Genomic DNA, 17,129 nt, shown 5'->3' with positions numbered 1-17,129 from the left:
CAAAGCTTCTCATTTCTGTTCTTGTTTAATGAGAGGAAACTTGGGAATGTCTCTCATTACATTCTCTCCCCCTTCCCAAGCCACTCATTTGAGATGATGTGGAGAGAGAAATAATCACAGGCTTCTGAGTGCAGGACAGGAGGGAAAAGCACAGCAGGATTTATTTGCCTCACACTTTTCTCCCTGGTTGGCCTTTGCTGACAGGTTCAGAGCTGCATCTGCATGCCTCAGCCAGCCTGCAATCACTGTGCCAGCTCTGCTGGACAGTGCAGGGAGCTGGACTGGCACTCAGTCCTGACCAGAAGATGTTGTACATTTTTAAGTAGTGTGTTAATCGCGTTAACACTTGAGGAAATTTGAAGTTACTGTGTGTGTAACACGTTAATGTAACAATTGAGAGGGCTACTATTAGATGGTGCTAGAAAACAATATTTCAAAGAACAGTTAGCTTCATGCGAATTCCTGCTTTGTCCTGCAGTGGCAGGGACAATTCAGTTTGGATTCGAGAATCTTCATGTTCAGCTTTTCAATTTAAGGTTAATATTAAGGACTTAGCGTGTGTATATATACACATGTGTATATATATAGTGCACTTTCTACAGGAAAAGCATGACTGAGTTCTGTACAGTTTAAGAACAGAATGCTGTTATCTTGATTTGCAACCTAGCAAACACATGAGCAAAAGCAAAACACAAAGGAAAAACAGTCTAAAACCAGTGCTTTATTTACAACTGCTAAAGCAAATTGAAACTGCCACCATTGTGAAGACCAGACTGTTCTGGTGGCACTTCATCATAAGTCATCAGCTTCAGAATGGACAAGAGTTGGGAGCTGCCACGTTTAAAGGAAGCAGTAGTAAGAACCAAATGAAGTCACTGCTGCCTCCTTTTCTACCTGCCTTCCCTGCACATCCTTTCTCAGACTTGGAAAAAAAGACACCTAATCCAGCTACAGTAGGATTTAGTGTTTTGACATAGCACAACAAAGGTCAACACTGTCTATTTCTGTCTGGACCTGGATTAGTCCAAAGCCAAAGGAAACTTGCAGCCATTGATGAATATAGGCTCATTAGAGAGGAGGAAGACTGAAACAGGAGGGGGAACATGTCAGTTCTGCAGAGGTTACTGGAGGACAAGAAAGCCAAATAAGCAGAGACTCAGAGCAGGGAAAACCAGAATGTGCAAGTATTTGGTACAGAAAACAGACGAGATAAAACAGTGCTTTTGTGCAGCTGCTTTGTAGAGTCAGAGCAGGAGGCTTCTGCAGTGGAGGTTTGTCTCGTGTGAGAAAGAGCTTTTTGTTTCTGGTCTTTCCCCAAACAGGCATAGTGTTTTTAAAGTTATAAATCTCTTACTGGAATTAGAGGCAGCCTTGAATAATTCAGCTATGGAAGATCACAGCTAGGGTGTAATGCAAGTGAGATGCTGATTAGCCCAATGCAAAGACAGAGAAGGGAAAGGATCTTTTATTTTCCAGCTACCACGCTGCATTGCACGTTTGTGGGGAACACTTGTTTTGTAAACCGAACTGGTTGGGGTGTGCTTTGCCACATGCCTGACACCAGCACTGCAGACAGGGCTCCGCAAAGCAAGTTAATTGTTTCTTAGGTTGCCTCCTATATTAATAAATAAATCCCTTAACCTTTGGATTGAATCTTTCCTCGACCTCTCCAGCATCACCCTACCAGCATGGTTTAGAAGTTTTACTCGACCTCAACCGCACCTTTCAAAGTGCTTTAATAGCAGGGTGCTCTAATACCTGAAATTAACTGTAACAAGGCTGTAATTAGCTTTCTCGTCTGTCCTCTTAAAATCTTTTGCACTATACGTGTGCAAATCAAGGCAGCTTGTGGACTCTGACTCAGCCTTCCTGTTGGGTCCATTCAAAGCTTTACCTAGATGGACGATGAAGACCAAGCGAGCAATCAAAGTTGTACTCCTCAGCAACTCTTCGCTGAAACCACCGGAAAGTATCGGGGTTAGTACCTAATGCTAACTTCATTTCAAAACTACAGATTTCATTTCAACACTGGCACCAAGGATATTAACAGGTCTCCAAGTCAACAGGAAACTGAGACCAAGCACAAAAATCATACAATCACAAGGTTGGAAAGGACCTACAAGATCATCTAGTCCAACTGTCTTCCCATTACCATTGCTACCACAAGCACTAAACCTGATCTATTAGCTCCTCATCCAGACACCTCTTGAATGCTGCCAGGGTCAGCAGCTTCACCACCTCCCTGGGCAGCCATTCCAGTGCCTCACCACTCTGAGAGAAGTTGTTTTTCCTTATGTCTAAGAGCTTAGTGGCCGCACTGGACTAAGTTGCACGTTCATAATTTCAAAGTTTATAAATCATCACCCTAAACTTTGCAGCTTCCAAAGCTCTGCTGATTTATTAAACTTGTATTGACAAATGTCTGGATTTGTCAGATTTGGCAAATATCAGTAATGGAGATAAGACAAAAGTATCCCTTAAGAATTGGCTGGAAGAAATAAAGGCATGAACATCAAAACCATGTGATATGTGGAAATCCAGTTAGAATGAAGTGGTCACTGCAGGGCAGGCGGCTGTCCAGACGGTGGCTGATGAGCGGCTGGAGGGCTACAAGCACAACTACACCACCGTGTTCCTGCAGCTGCTCACCTTCATCATCCACTCCTGCAGCTGCCAAGGGATGGTGACAGTGATGCTGTGGGAGGTGGACAACACCGCTATCATCCAGTGGCTGACGGAGCTCTTCCAGGAGCACTTGTCCAAGTACCTGCTGTCCCTGTAGATACAGCCCTGATGCTGTGTATGGCAGTGGCCCTGTGGTGCAGTGTCCTGTACAGTGGTTTACTGCTCGGTGGCCTCATGGAAGACTAGAGGACGTGAATGCAGCACTTCCCAGCATCATTCCTCACCAATTGACACCTCAAGTTCTTGGGGTGGACCCTGTATGACAAGCAGGTGGAGATGCAGCCACACTGCATCCGGGCACTGCAGGATCTGTAGGTGCTGTGGAACATGGCTGCTCAGATGGAGCTGTTCACTGGGTGCTGCCTGTTAGTCGTGGTGCTGGATAAAGACTCGGAGGTGGAGTCTGCAGGGCTGTTGATCGAGGAATTCTCCCGGAGGCGCTATGGCCAACTGTCACCCGATGTACCTGGTGGTGTTTGGCATTCACCGCACTGCCACCAGACTGTTAGTGTACTGTAACTGTGCCCGCAGGACCCTCATTGTGACAGTGACATGGCATTACCATGTGACAGTGACAACTGCCTGTTCGTCTGCCTGCTGTGCCATTTCTTCCTCTGCAGCGAGCTCCACGAGCATGCCACGTTCCTGGTGGACAGCTTACAGGACTGCACCAGAAACTGGCTGCACAAGTGGGAAAGGGTCCGTACCATGCTGCTGTAGGATGCCCTCACTGACTGCCAGAAGGCCCTCCTGGAGCTGTTGGCCACTGCCACCACATGGGTGACACAAGAACAGCCCCCCCCAGGATGGAGACACCCTCAGAAGCTGCAGCATAAAGTACAGGTGGAAGAACACGTGTCTCAGCCATTGCTTGGAACCAGTCATGAACTGTTGGCCAAGTTCTCGGTGTACATAGAGAAGGTGATGGTAATGATGGAGGTGTTGGGGTTTATTGAACTCGGGGTGTACTGCACCAGGTGGATGGAGAGGGGGGCTGGCGCAGGCACTGGCCCAGCTCCAGGAGCTGGTGCAGAAACATATGGGGCTGGAGGTTTTGAGGGCAGATGCCTGTGCTTTGGGTCATTCTGTGACTCACAACTGCCACTGTGTGGGCATGGGGACCTCATCTGGAGCTGGTGACTGTGCTGTCATACTCATTTTATCTCCGAGAACAGTGACAAAACACTGGTGAAAAGTTATCTGGAATGTCTGTTGGGAAGTCCCAAAGATCCCGAAGCACGGCAGACCTAGAAAGGCTCTGAACAAGTCTGTCAATCACGTAATTTTAGTTCAGTGAAACTGCTGCACAAGAACCAAGATCAAGTCCCCACTTTGGACACAAGATAGTAGAGGATGAAGAAAACAACAATCAGTCCTATAGAAACAAAGCAGAGTAACTTGCGGTTCTCCCTCCCGGACCGTGTCATGGTGGTGAAACGCTTCACACTGCCAGTAAGCAGGCCTGTCACACTCATAAAATCTGAATCCTGGAGGAGAAAGAAAACACAGAAAGAGGCATTTTAAACTGGAAAAGCAGTCCACAAAGAGTCCTGCTTCCTGCTTAAAAAACAATTGCAGCAGGAGCTGCACAGTAACTGTTTGTGTCTCTGTGCCTATCATGTCTCTCTCAGGAGGAACTTCCCTGCCATTGCTCATGGCAACGGCACAAGTAAATACTTCATACAAAGGAAATGTCTCTACATAAGCTAGCACCACTAATGCATGCCAGGTCAGGCTAAAAAGCACCAAAATCATGCAGTTTCTTTCCATCAGTTCTCTCTTTTCAGCATGGGGCAGCATGCATCTGTACCACCACCAGGTGGTAGCAAACAGGTCTCAGATCAATGCAGTTATCATTTTGACTCCTTGTCTGTTTTCCTTACTCATAAACTACCTCCCAGTTTTTGCTCATGTTTCTCCTGAAACATCTCAAAATCTCTCTAACAGAAGCACAATTGCATGCTGATTCAGGGCTTCTCCTTTAAGATCTCTTGCCTTTACACCTCTTATTCCAGCTCTCCACTCTTCTAATTTCTGGGCTGAACAAATATCCATTTCAGTTACTCAACACCATCAGCGTACACGGCTATTAAACTTCCAAGCTGAGCTCCCACCTTTGACCAAACTGGTTTCAACATGGAAATTCATGTTATTTACACTGTTTTTGGTTCCTTACCATGCCATCCAGGTATCGGTTTTGTTCATCTGCGTCTTTATCAATATCCAGAGCCAGCTACAGAGCACAAGAGAGAACACTGATATTAATGAACTTATAACACGAAGACAACCTAGAATGCATCTAAATGCTTGTAAAACCTGAAACATGCTAGAGGATGCAGTGGCTTGCTCTTCATCTGACACACAAACAGGTTTGTGAAGCACAGCCACAAAACAAGGTTCTCACTGCTCTTTCAGGCTGTCGGAATTCTTCAGCTGTAGAAATAAAGCTTGGCAAGGTGGCAGAAACTTTCATGTCAGACATATAAAAGCTCCTTCCAGCAATGCTGCCAACAGATGATGGGCCAAAGATTCAGAATTGCCTCCTAGTGGTACAAGCCATGCCATCGCATGACCACAGGGCTCTCCGAGGGCCGTTAAGACGTAGGAAGCCCACTGACCACACATTCGTGTTGCTCGTGAGACCCTGCAAGCGTACAACCGCGATAACCGCCCTTCCTCCACCACAGCACCAGCAACTCACCGACTTCAGCCTGGTGACTTTGCTGGCCAGGCTTTCCGCCATGCGCTTGTTTTCCACGTCCAGCACATCCTCCATGGCAACCGCATTCTGTCCTGAGAAGAAAAAAGATGCGTCTCATCAGCCTGGCGCGGTCCACCGCACATCCCCGCGGCGCGCTGAACACACTGCCCCATATGGCGGCGGGGCGCCCCTCGGCCCAGCGCGCCGCTCCCGGCCTGCCCCTCACCTCGCCCCCAGTCCGCCATGGCGGCGCCCGGCGTGGCGGGAGACGGCCCCGCCCGGCAGGAGGAGCCCCGCCTCCGCAAAATGGCTGCCGGGCGGCCGCCTTCCCCGTTGGGTGGCGTGGCCGGGTGCTAGCGCCGCGTGCCCTTGTGGTTAGCGAGCTCCGAGCGCGGGAGATGCGGCAGGGCGCCGGGGACAGGCAGGTAACGGTGCTTTCTCCCGCTTCCCCCACCGCCTGGGTCTGCCCGCCTCAGGCCGTCCGCCGCCTGGCTGCCTGTCCTCCCCAGCTCCGCTCGCTTCCCGGGAATATTTCTGGGTTTGTTTGTTTTTGTAGCTGCTCCCCGCGATGGCAGGAATCGGGGCAGGCCGGGGAGGAGGAGCAGGGAGCTATTTCGGGGAGCGCCGTGATCTGCCGCGGTAATCCTCAGGCAGGGAGGGGGGGCTGTCCAGCGCTGCGCTGGGAGGGCGTGCATTAAACGTCGGAAAGCAAAGGGGAAGAAGAGGATTAGAGGGGCAGAGAGGAGGGCTGGCCGTACGTGGCTCACCCATCTGCTCTGCTTTATGGACGTAACAGCGAGCCATCTCACTTGATTTTTATTTCTTTTCCTCCTCCTTTTCCCCACCCCTTTCTGGCTCCCTCTCAGCTCTCACGATCTAGATCCCTTTGCACCACTGTTATCCAGGAGCCCTGGAAGCCCCTCACTCCCCTTCCTCTCTGCTTCCCCTTCCTCTCTGCTTCCCCTTCCTCTGTTGCTGAGCTGTTGATGTAATGGAGCTCAGGACTGCAGTGGCCACGGTGGAAAACGGGGAGCAAGATGCGGTCCTCAAGGTGCTTCAGATCTACAACCAGGAGGTGAGTAAGCATCACACCTCAGCCTGATGTCCCCTGCTTCTGTTGGCAAGCCTGGAAGCAGGTTGGCCTTGTTATGGCATCGCAGTGCTACCCAGCTGTCCCCAGTTTGTCTCCTCTGAGCATCTGTCTCTGTATTTCTTCCCTGGAGATGTCACAGACAGCTTTGTCTTATTACTTGCAGGCTGCATCTTGCTTGATGCATGCTAGGAAGCAGCTAAGCAGCCTCGCTTTATCTCGTTTATGCTGGAAGAAAAGCACATGGGAAGGATTTTCTTTATTATCCAGATCACAAGTTAAACCCCATGAGGGAATAATCGTGGGCATGAAGAGTGACTAGGAGGAGCCTTGATGTTGAGCAAGGCTTGGAGGTAATAAAACTCACACCAAGGGAGGAGCTGCAGGTGGAATTGTTGTGATTTCTAAGTGAAAGATCATTAGAAACTGGTGTGAACGGAGGCTGGAATTGGATTCAGGTGCCCGATCTGAAAGCTGACACATGTAATAGTGAGTGTGATATATGGAAAAGACTATGTTGGGAAGCTGAAATGCAAGTGGCTCAGCCTTACAGTGGCAAAGATCATCTGCAGGGGTAGTTCCCTTTTGAAACTGTCTGCCAGGGAAATTTCCTTGAGAGGGTTTCCACCAGGCTAGAGCTGGCCCTGCAGATCTGTGACTCATTCTGCACCATTCCAAAGTAGGAGGGAAAAGCTGGTGGGGAAAACCTGTGAATATTTTAAAAGAGTGTGCAAGAGGGGAAGAGCACTTCTATTTCCAGCAGTCGGTTTTGAAACAGGAGAGGTCTTAGCTAAGGACAGTGCATCCCTGTTAAAAGGACGGTCTGCAGGATTAGCATTGCTGGCAGCAGCTGGCATGCTGGAGAATTTAGGATAGCAAATGGCATTTGTTGTGCAACCATGTTGAGGCATCAAAACCAATGCCTTGAATTCCTCCAGCTGGTTTCTTTGTCAGCATATCAAGCGTAGGAAACTTGTGAGAATGTCAATGATTTTGCTAGCCTGTCTGGAAGAAATGGAGCGGCTGAAGAGATGAAACTGATGATAAACCAAGTGACTTCCTTGCATCGTTTTTTTTACTGCAAAAGCTGATGTTATATCCTTCCCTAGTGTGTGTGTATATATTTAATTCACTATTAAATATGGAGTCAGTTCCTGGTTGCCAGGAATAAAATACAGTTAAAGCAGACTCACAGGTGTGTTATGAAAATATACATGTAAATTAGCTCACAGGAGCCTGCAAAGAAGCTCTGGAAATGCCCTGTGCAGGAAATCAGTCTGGCTAACGTTCTGACTTGAGAAGATTCACTGATACAAGGAGAAGCTCCGCTCTGCATGGAGTTGGGGATGCTGTAGGAGCAAAGAACAAGGATTTATTTGCAAGTAGCAAGGAGGTGAGGCTTTCTTTTAGGAAGGAAAAGAAACAATAACAAGGGGAGAAGAGTGTAGGCATAGCTTGATGGTGTCACTGATTGTAGTCAAGGTATTTTGCCCAGCAAGGCTGTGGATACTGAGTATCTGGAGGTGCTCAAGGCCAGTCTGCGGGACGTTTTGGGCATACTGATCTGGTGGTGTTCGTGCCTACGGCAAGGTGTTGGAGTTGAGATGAATTTTAAGGTCCCTTAAAACCCAAACCATTCTATGAGTTATGGGGTATTTGGAATGTGTTGAATACCCACCTCACAGCTGCAGTATATAAAATTAAGCTCGTCCATCAGAGAGGCGCAGCTTTGGCCTGTGACATGCAGTGTTCACCATTGAGCCAGTGGAAGAGTAAAATGGGTATTCATCAAATGTTTTTCAGGGATGAAAGAGAAGGAAAGCAACTTAGACTTGGCAGCATGGGCTGTATGTGTGCTTTTCAAACAAGTTTCATTCCTGCTTGTGGTGAGATGTAGTTGGAGTTACTGGATACAAACTGTGTTGAACAGAGAAGGCAATAATGAAGCAAAACTCTCAGCAGCAGAAAAACTGTCCTTGTGTTTGGCTCCTCAGGAGCCTGTGCTGCTTGTTACAAATCCTGTGAATACTGCAGACCTTTCTAAGTCCTCTGACACCTTGCCTCTTTGATTCCCTGCCTCTGAGCTGGTAAGAACTGCTCTTAAGAAGGCTTGTATGTCTTTGCAGCGTGTTTTTCAGACCTGTTGCTTTTCAGGCTTATGTCCATTCCCCGGTTGGGGAAGGCAGTTTTGTGGATTTTTTTAAACTCATACCTTGTTTCTCTTCTGCCCTACAGAAATCTCAGTGCTTCACCTTTGATGATGAGGAACGGGAGGAGAGGAAGGTAGGCATGCTCTTTGGCTTCTTCTTTTTGTTGGATAATGAAATCTGCAGCTCTGAGCTTGTGTGGCAATGCTTGGAGGTGGCAGCTCCTGCAGGGCAGGAGATGGTTTCTTACTCCTGAACCTGATGAAGTACCTGGTTGGGTTCTATTAGGTGGTGGCTGAGGATAAAAGTCAGCATTCTTCCAACGTTAGCAATCACTTTGGGCTTCGTGATGCATATAGCTTCAGCAGCATGCATGAGAAGTGTGATCGTGTGTGTGTGTGTTTGTGTGTAAATGGTGCAAGTCTGCTAGGCAAAGTTCACAGGAGCATGTAGATAAGTGCTTTTGCTCAGAGCCATCTGCAGGATTTGACCAAGGCTGTATATTAAGAAACCCTTTCAGTTGGAATAATCTGGCACTCAGTGGAAAGAAATATCCCTGTCCATTTCCACTCATGGCATTTCTCTTATGCCAGGGCAGGCCTTTGCACAGCTGCACTGTGGATATGCTTGGTGGGATCTGCTTTAAGAAAAACACCTTTGTTTTTCTTCTGCCTGGGATATTTTCCATCTGGATCAGTTTTGTGGTGGACTGTGTGTGGAAGCAGGGGATTACTGGTGGAGTATGATGTTTTGATATGTGTAGTTAAAACCTAGCTGCACTGGGTTGTGTGAAGCTTTACCTTTTGCTCTTGTACTTTTCCATGTTTGCTATCACATATGTTGTTGTTACTCACAAGGGTTAGATCTTCAGCTGTGATAAATCAGTGTTACTGGAGCTCTGTTAGTCTGTACCTACTGAGGATCTGGGCTATTTGGGCTCCAGACAGCTCTGAGATTTAGGGAGGTTCTTTTTATTTGAATCTTCTGAGGTCTTTTCCCCTCCTTTCTTACCACATCACGTGCACTTCTGAACCTATTTTATTCCTTTTCCCCTCCCACAGCAGTTCTCTGGTGCTTCTCAGCCTCAGCAGTCTGTTTTTGGAGCACCCAAAGCAGATGCTTCTCTGGTCTTAAGGCTCTGGGTGTGGCTGAACCACTGCTGTTGAATTGACTGCTGGTCCTCAGTGAAGATATAAGGGACTTATTTGCCCTGCTTTCTTAGCTTATTGCAGCTGTCAGGTAACCCATGTTACCCAAAACCATCCTAACCATGGGTGAAGCTAAAATAAGTAGTTGTTCACTCAGTCAGCAACAGCTGCATCTTCCTGTTCTCCACTTAGATCTGACAGCACTCCCCAGCCATTCTTTGTCTCTTGCTGGTTGTCCTCGCTTGACTTGGGTCAGCGTTAGGTGCCAGAGGCAAACACTTTGAGAGCTGCTGTGCATGGCCTGGATCAGAGCTGTTAGAAGGCCTGTATGTAGATGATGCTTTGTGTCTAGATGATGCTCCCATCTTTAGGGCGGGGTGTTACAGCATGCTACCTTGCACTGGGGCTGCATTGTGAAGTGTCAGCATGTGATAGATTCTTTGTTTTCGACCACACAGAAAATGGCCCAGTTGCTGATCAAGTTCCTGGAAAGAGAGCTCCAGCCATCCTGCCAGGTCACGTGCTTGGAAAGCATCCGCATCCTGTCCCGGGACAAATACTGCCTTGAGCCTTTCACCACCAAGGAAGGGCTGAAGACCCTCTCCAGGCATGCTGGCATTGACTACTCAGAGGAGATCATCCGAGAGGTCCCAGACTTGGAGGTCATCCTGGAATCCCTCAAATGCCTCTGCAACATTGTCTTCAGCAGCCCGAGGGCACAGGAGCTGACAGCTGAAGCTCGGCTGGTGGTGGGCCTGACAAAGCGCGTCAAACTCTACAATGAGAGGAGCCTTCCTCATGAAGTCAAGTTCTTTGACCTGCGTCTTCTCTTCCTGCTGACAGCACTGAGAGTGGACATCCGACAGCAGCTGGCCCAGGAGCTCCGGGGCATCAGCCTGATGACAGACACCCTGGAGCTGACTCTTGGCGTCAAGTGGATGGACCCCTATGAAGTTGTCACTGAGGAAGGACTGCTTCCACCTTTGCCTCGGCAAGAGACAGAGCGAGCCATGGAAATCCTGAAAGTGCTCTTCAATATCACTTTTGATTCCAGCAAGAGGGAAGTGGATGAGGTAAGCTCCTTGAGTGTTGCACCACACTACATTCGCTTGTCTACTGGTTTTCGCCTCTTCTTGCACATCCTTGTGTTAGATACCAGCCCCCATGCAGCCTCTGCTTACGTGTAAGCGTAGCAAGAGACTTGTGTGTCTGGACCTTTTTCTGTAGGGCACTGTCTCTGTCTGACACATTAAGACTTTTCAGCATTAAAACCTGCAAGTTGGGCATTTTTCTTTCTTAATGATATTAATGACTTGTGCAAGTGGGAAAGCAGACCCCCTCCTCCCCTCCTCCCTCTCCCCACGTAACTCACTTGTGTGTGTCCTGTTGCCTTTTGCCTCTGGACAAGATCAAAAGGAGGTCTGATATCATCTCTTCTTTATCCCTGGGCCTGCTCCTGGGCCTCTTGTAGCCCTTGACTTGGTGCTGTAGAGTGATGGGAAAGGCATCTGGCAGCAGATTGAGAATCTGGAGGATATTTGCATGTATACCCCCTGATACAAGTGAGCAGGTTGTTGCAGGGCAGGGATGGGGCTGTGGGTTGTAGGGGCAGCAGGGTTTGGTTTGTGGAGAATTCACTTTTCTGATCAAGGTTTTCGTTTTCTGTTTTGGGACCAGGAAGATGCTGCTTTGTACCGGCACTTGGGTGCCCTCCTGCGCCACTGCCTCATGATCTCTGCTGATGGGGAGGACCGGACAGAGGAGTTCCACAGGTCTGCTAGATAACTAGATAATGGCCTTTACTGGACACAGCCTCGAGGTCTCCCCAGTGCTGGCCCTGCCTGACCTTGGCATTAACATCCTTTGCTTATATGGTGATTGTTAGGACCACTGCTGAGAAGCAGGCATCTTTTGTCTGGTTTGCAAATTCCTCATGCTGCTAGAGTTCAGAAGTAGCCTTGTCCTTTGCAGTCAAATTGTGTGCAGTAATACCACAGCCTGGTTTACAGGAGAAAAATGTTTGGTCTGCGCCTTCCTGACTGCTGAGGTCATGTTCAGAGTAATGTATCAGGTCCCTTTGATGGTGCTATCCACAGTGAGCCAGGGCAGATGTTTTTTGTTGTTTTTTTTTAATTAAAGAGTCCCTGGGCTGGTCTTAATTAACTGTACGTCTCCTGAGCCATGCTCAGAAATTGCATGTGTTACACTGTTGGGCCTTATTGGTTCAGGGCTGTCAGCTTTAAGCAAGCAGCACCATCTGTCCCTAGGAAGACCACAATAGAAAGGATCCTGAGCAATGCATTCTAGCAGCCATCAGAGTATGAATGAGTGATGCAGCAGCGGTCCCTAGAGACCACCCTCTCTCCACCTGGCTTGGTCCTAGTTGGCCTCTGTGTCAAGGTCTGTGGTTTTTCTGTTGTCACTGAAGTATTTTTAAATTTTCAGCAAGTTGTTCAACTGGGGGGGTGGAGGAGGGAAGCAGTTTCTCTTATTCAATTCTAGTGGTGTAGGTAACTTGGGATCCAGCCCAAAGAGAGCTTGGTTCTGTTTTCAGAGTCCTTTGCTCCTGGAAGTTCATAAAGAACCTTGATTCCTGTATAGTTGGTGAATTTCTATGAACAAAGATACATGACTATGTATACACATCTGTTCTTTCTTAAGCCACACAGTTAATCTTTTGGGTAACCTGCCCCTGAAATGTCTGGATGTTCTCCTGACCCCAAAAGTCCGTCCGGGATCACTGGAATACATGGGTGTCAACATGGATGCGGTTAATATCCTGCTGGATTTCCTAGAACGACGCCTTGACAGGGTAAGCTGAGAGGCTGCTGCACAGAGCTCTTCACTGCTGCTTTTCACAAGTTCAGTGCAGGGCACGTTTCTGTAAGCTTGCATTCAGGCTTGGTGCTGAGCAATTCAACTCATTGTGCCAAAATCACAGGAGTGCAAGTAAAAGGCATGGCTACTTTGGAGACAGTGCTGTACAGAAGTGGCAGTTGTAGTTGGTAGGACTAGAACGTTTGTGAACTGGGAGGGTCACTGGCACTGCTGCTATGGCAGGTAGTGAGATTGACAGAGTCAGCAGATGCATATCTTTGTGATTCAAATATTCTGTTTCACTCAAGTCAATTATGATTTGCTGGGCAGCTTAATTGGTTGATGCAGGCAAGTCTCTAGACTGGTGGCTTGTTATGACACTGTCCCAACAGTCTGCTGTCAGAAGACTGGCAGTCATAGTGTTATTTGTCAAAACCATTTGTCTTTCTTTACTCCTCCTGGGCACTTGTTCCGCTTCGTTCCATTGCTTTTGACAGCCTGATTTTGTACTGTTACTGAACTAGTGGCCATTTTCATTCTCTGGAGTTATTCCAGAGGGTCTTCAGATTTTACTGCTGCACTTATCTGCTCTAGATGTTCTGCACTGAGTAGAAATGCTGAACAGAGGGACTCAGACAGCCTTGCTGTTGGAGGAATGATGAAACATTGAATTTCCTGTAGCAGAAGCTGTTGTTATGTCTCAGTGTCCCTCTGTTTCCCTGCAGTTCAGTGCTGATGATCTCCACCATGAGCCAGGGAAGTTAAGCTCAGTGTAACTGACATGTTGCTCATCTTGTGAATGCTTCTGCAGGGACATAAGCTGAAGGAGAGCTTGACCCCTGTGCTGAACCTGCTGACTGAGAGTGCCAGAGTCCACCGCCAGACAAGGAAGTTCCTGAAGGCAAAGGTATGCCATGGATTCAGCTGAAAGTCAAGTGGTGGTGCTCTGAGGAGAGAGGAGAATAGCAAGCTGCCTAAATATTGCCATTCTCCAAGGAGACTTCCTCTCTCTGTTAGATTCATATATATGTGGGGTTGAAGCCCATGATGTGCACGGTGTTTTTCTCCACCTCCCCCCGTGCTCTGTGGATTTGTTAGACTTAGCTGACTTGTACAGTGCATGCACTTCTTTCCCTGCCTACCCTATGGATGCTGTTCCAGCTCCAGTTACTGCTTCTCGCTGTGGCTTTGTAGGTGCTGCCTCCGCTGCGGGATGTGAAAAATCGTCCAGAGGTGGGGAACTCGCTGCGGAACAAGCTGGTGCGTTTGATGACCCACATCGACACCGACGTAAAGCACTGTGCAGCTGAATTCCTCTTTGTGCTCTGCAAGGAGAGCGGTGAGTCACAGGGAGTTCTGGGGCGTGGGGTGGTGACCCTCTGCAGAGCACTGCTTCTCCATGGCCTTCAGCTGAGCTCACTGTTGGCACGCACAGCAGGAGGATCAACACGAGGTCCGTCTCTCTCCCGCTAGTGTCGCGGTTCGTGAAGTACACAGGCTATGGGAATGCAGCTGGGCTCCTGGCAGCACGAGGCCTGATGGCTGGTGGCCGGGAGGAGGGAGAGTACTCGGAAGACGAGGACACTGACACAGAGGAGTACAAAGAGGCAAAGCCCAAGTAAGAATTCTGCTTCCTCTCTGTTAGCATCCCCCTTCCTCCACCTCCTTCCTGCTCCAGCTCTATCTCTTTTTTTCCTGTCTATCCCTGCCAACTCCCTTGTCTTCTTTCATTATTGACGTTTTGCCCTTAGTTTTGATGTTGTTCCACTATCTTTACCTTTTTCTTGGGTGAAATGCTTCCGTGGCAGAGCTCTTACCTCTTTGCTTCCCTCCTTTGCACTGGTCTCACTGTTCTTTTAGCATTAATCCTGTGACGGGACGAGTTGAGGAGAAACTTCCCAACCCCATGGAAGGGATGACTGAAGAGCAGAAGGAATACGAAGCCATGAAGTTAGTCAATATGTTTGACAAGTTGTCCAGGTATGAGAAAACTGTGTGTGTTTATGCCTGTATTAGCATCTGTGTGATTTACATTTATCACTGGCCTCTGCAGACTGTAGGGTCATGAGACTAGGGACGATACCTGGAGAAGTATTTCCAAATTTGCATAAGCTGGGTCCTGTTAAATCATTAATAGGTACCACAAAGAGGGGCCTAGGGTCTGCTAAGTGTTCTGATTGCCCTCCTGAGGGGCAGGAGGGAAAGGGGCAGTACACTTGATGCATGAGTTTTTCCACGGTGTGTTAAAGGATGAGAACAGACGTTGATGTCTCTGTTTCCCTCTGGCCATCCTGCACTGCAGAATGAGACCCTAAAAACAGATTCTATTTCAGGGTAACTGAGAACTGCAAAACCTGTGGGTTGTATTTCCAGCTGTTGCCTCACTGTCCTCATCTCTTACATGGGATTTTTGCTTTTGGTGCTGGCTTGAGGGATCGCTCTGGGCTGCTTCATGCCAGTTTCCTACAGTTCTTGCTGCAGGACTTCCTTTCCTCCAGTGCTGCTGCAAGTTTGTTACCTTCTCCCTTCTCCTCCTTGGTTGCAGAGAGCAAGTCATCCAACCCATGGGCATCACGCCGAGTGGCAACCTGGCCCCCATGGAGAATGCCATCCATGATATAGCTGATGAGAGGTCCTCTTCTGACTCGGACCTGGGGCTGGACTGATCCTGACCTCTTGCCCCAGCCTCAGAGAGCTGGGCGGCCTCCACCCACTCTCGTCCAGAACTGGTGCTGCACCTGGAGGCTAGTACCAGACCGGGACTCTCCCCATGGGATCTGAATCCAGCCTGGGCCCCTCACACTTCGCAACGAAGAACCTCCAGCCTCCTTCTCAGCTCTGTAACCACCTCTCCTTCTGGAAGGTCATCATGGCCTGGCTCCACTTGGTCTCTTCCATTGGCAGCTTTGAGAATATCAGACTCCCAATTGCTTCCAGGACTTTTCAGTAGGATTTTTTTTTTTTTTTTAAATGTATGATGTTTGGGGGAGGGAAAAGAGTCAGGGTAATCTTTCTGTCAGGTCATCGTGCTGATATTTATGTGGCTGTGTATCAGCTTGTGTGTCCCCATGTGTGGTCAGCCCTGCACAGGGGAGCTGTTCTCCAGGAATGCAGGTGGGACTGCAGACAAGAGTGGGTGTTGCAGGGAATACAGCCTGTGGGATGCCTCAGCATAGTGCACCCTTGTCATGAGCAGTACGTGCGGATGTGCTGCATGTGGCAGTAAGCATTATGACATCTGTGCAAACAGGATTGTGTGGATGTATATGAGTGCTGTGGGGAGCATGGTGTGTGTGCTTTGGGGCAGGCAGGAGGGGGGGGGGACTTTGAGACACTTCTGTCATCTGCAGGAAAGGAACTTGTGACGACTGCCAGAAATGCTCTGATATTTTGTCTGTGGTACTGTGCAACCTCCTGTTACCACAGAGATTAGTTAGCGGTGCTCTTACCCTTCCCCATCTTACACTGATTGAAAGATTGGAATAGGGTCTGTGTGTGCTGGCCTCCTCACCTGCCTCAGCTTTCCCACAGACTTGCTGCTGTTTGCACCCAGGGGCTGCTATTGGTCCTCTGCTATGGCTTACATTTCTTTTTATGTATTTTTTTTTCCTTTTTAAAGAAAATCTAGTTTGTCTTGTACCAGGAGTTCCAAAATGTAACTAACAAGTAGGAATGCAAATGTGACGCTAGAATAAAGAAAACCTTCTGACAAATGGGTGCATGGCAGTGATTTCATTGAACGAGTTCTGAACAAGCAAGGAAGGATCATCTTCTGATTGGCATGTGGTTCTACCCCAAAACAGTGCCCTGAAGGGTAAAAGCCAGAAAGACTCCTTCCAGAAAGCAGTACCACCACATTTCTTTCATCCACCAAATAAGTGGTAGCAGATCACTTTACCAAGACAGGGCCTTTCTGTGATGAACCCATGCTGCCTATGCCCGATAACAGGTTTGTTCTTTAATTACCTTTCAGTAGAACCCAGGATAATAGTCTCCATAACTTCTCCAGAGACAGATTGGACAGATAGGTCTGTAGCTTCCTGGGTCTTCTCTCATGCTCTTCTCGCAACTCAGGATAACGCTGTCCAGCTTTCAGCCTCAGGGACCTCCCCAGGCTCCCAAGATCTTTGGTGAATTGTTGAGAGAGATTCAGCTCCTTCTGTGCTCTGAGGTAAATCCCACAGACTGATTAATGCTGAGCTGATACATCTGGAGCCATATGTGGCCAAATGGAAATGCCACTGCTCCTCAGTTGTGGTCCTCCAACCTAAAGGGCTGGACAGCTCAAGATCTATCACAAATACTAAAAAATGAGGCAAAAAGAGCATGAAATACCTCTGTCTCTTTCTCATCCTTGATTGCTAGGTCCATCTCCACCAAGGATCTGTCCTGTGTTTTCCTTAACCCTTCTCTTGCTGTTAACATACTTTTAGGCTTTTAATGTTACTGACTTGCTCTTTGTGCCTCACAGCAAGCAGCTGTTTACAGGACTGCTCATCTCCTTTGCAAATGCTCTGTAAAAACCATCCACACCAGCTGTT

At 48.3% G+C, this 17,129-nt stretch overlaps 2 protein-coding genes across 4 annotated transcripts; one reads left to right on the top strand and one right to left on the bottom strand.

Moving 5' to 3' along the window:
* Positions 1-701: 701 nt before the first annotated feature.
* Positions 702-5,754, bottom strand: BET1L (Bet1 golgi vesicular membrane trafficking protein like). The gene is made up of 4 exons (XM_052693311.1): positions 5,613-5,754; positions 5,387-5,478; positions 4,862-4,918; positions 702-4,172 (listed from the first exon to the last, which is right to left on the bottom strand). The coding sequence occupies exons 1-4, from the start codon at positions 5,629-5,631 to the stop codon at positions 4,005-4,007; spliced, it is 336 nt and encodes a 111-aa protein (XP_052549271.1). The 5' UTR covers positions 5,632-5,754; the 3' UTR covers positions 702-4,004.
* RIC8A (RIC8 guanine nucleotide exchange factor A) lies at positions 5,690-16,301 on the top strand. Of its 3 annotated transcripts, XM_052693285.1 has the most exons (12): positions 6,383-6,461; positions 7,702-7,869; positions 8,280-8,563; positions 8,712-8,759; positions 10,230-10,844; positions 11,449-11,543; positions 12,433-12,583; positions 13,400-13,495; positions 13,783-13,927; positions 14,062-14,206; positions 14,449-14,568; positions 15,134-16,301. In XM_052693285.1, the coding sequence occupies exons 5-12, from the start codon at positions 10,233-10,235 to the stop codon at positions 15,252-15,254; spliced, it is 1,485 nt and encodes a 494-aa protein (XP_052549245.1). In that variant the 5' UTR covers positions 6,383-6,461; positions 7,702-7,869; positions 8,280-8,563; positions 8,712-8,759; positions 10,230-10,232; the 3' UTR covers positions 15,255-16,301. The 3 variants fall into 3 exon arrangements, with proteins under 3 accessions (XP_052549244.1, XP_052549246.1, XP_052549245.1); XM_052693284.1 differs by lacking the exons at positions 7,702-7,869; positions 8,280-8,563 and adding an exon at positions 5,690-5,811 and having other exon boundaries at positions 6,253-6,461; XM_052693286.1 differs by lacking the exon at positions 7,702-7,869 and having other exon boundaries at positions 6,364-6,461.
* Positions 16,302-17,129: the final 828 nt, after the last annotated feature.

The sequence above is a fragment of the Tympanuchus pallidicinctus genome, unplaced genomic scaffold, assembly GCF_026119805.1.
Source record: "Tympanuchus pallidicinctus isolate F22 unplaced genomic scaffold, pur_lepc_1.0 scaffold3, whole genome shotgun sequence".
NCBI classification, from domain to species: Eukaryota; Metazoa; Chordata; class Aves; order Galliformes; family Phasianidae; genus Tympanuchus; species Tympanuchus pallidicinctus.
This window is presented reverse-complemented; position numbering and strand designations above follow the sequence as displayed.

Bases quoted from the DNA above. Each gene is read 5' to 3' on its own strand.
- BET1L (XM_052693311.1), bottom strand. The intron at 4,919-5,386 runs GTGAGTTGCTGG...TGTGCTCTGTAG, and splicing joins AAGTCACCAGGCTGAAGTCG to CTGGCTCTGGATATTGATAA. The intron at 4,173-4,861 runs GTAAGGAACCAA...TTTCTCCTCCAG, and splicing joins ACCGATACCTGGATGGCATG to GATTCAGATTTTATGAGTGT.
- RIC8A (XM_052693284.1), top strand. From the start codon at position 6,378: ATGGAGCTCAGGACTGCAGTGGCCACGGTGGAAAACGGGGAGCAAGAT. The intron at 11,544-12,432 runs GTCTGCTAGATA...TTCTTTCTTAAG, and splicing joins CGGACAGAGGAGTTCCACAG to CCACACAGTTAATCTTTTGG. The intron at 14,569-15,133 runs GTATGAGAAAAC...CCTTGGTTGCAG, and splicing joins ATGTTTGACAAGTTGTCCAG to AGAGCAAGTCATCCAACCCA.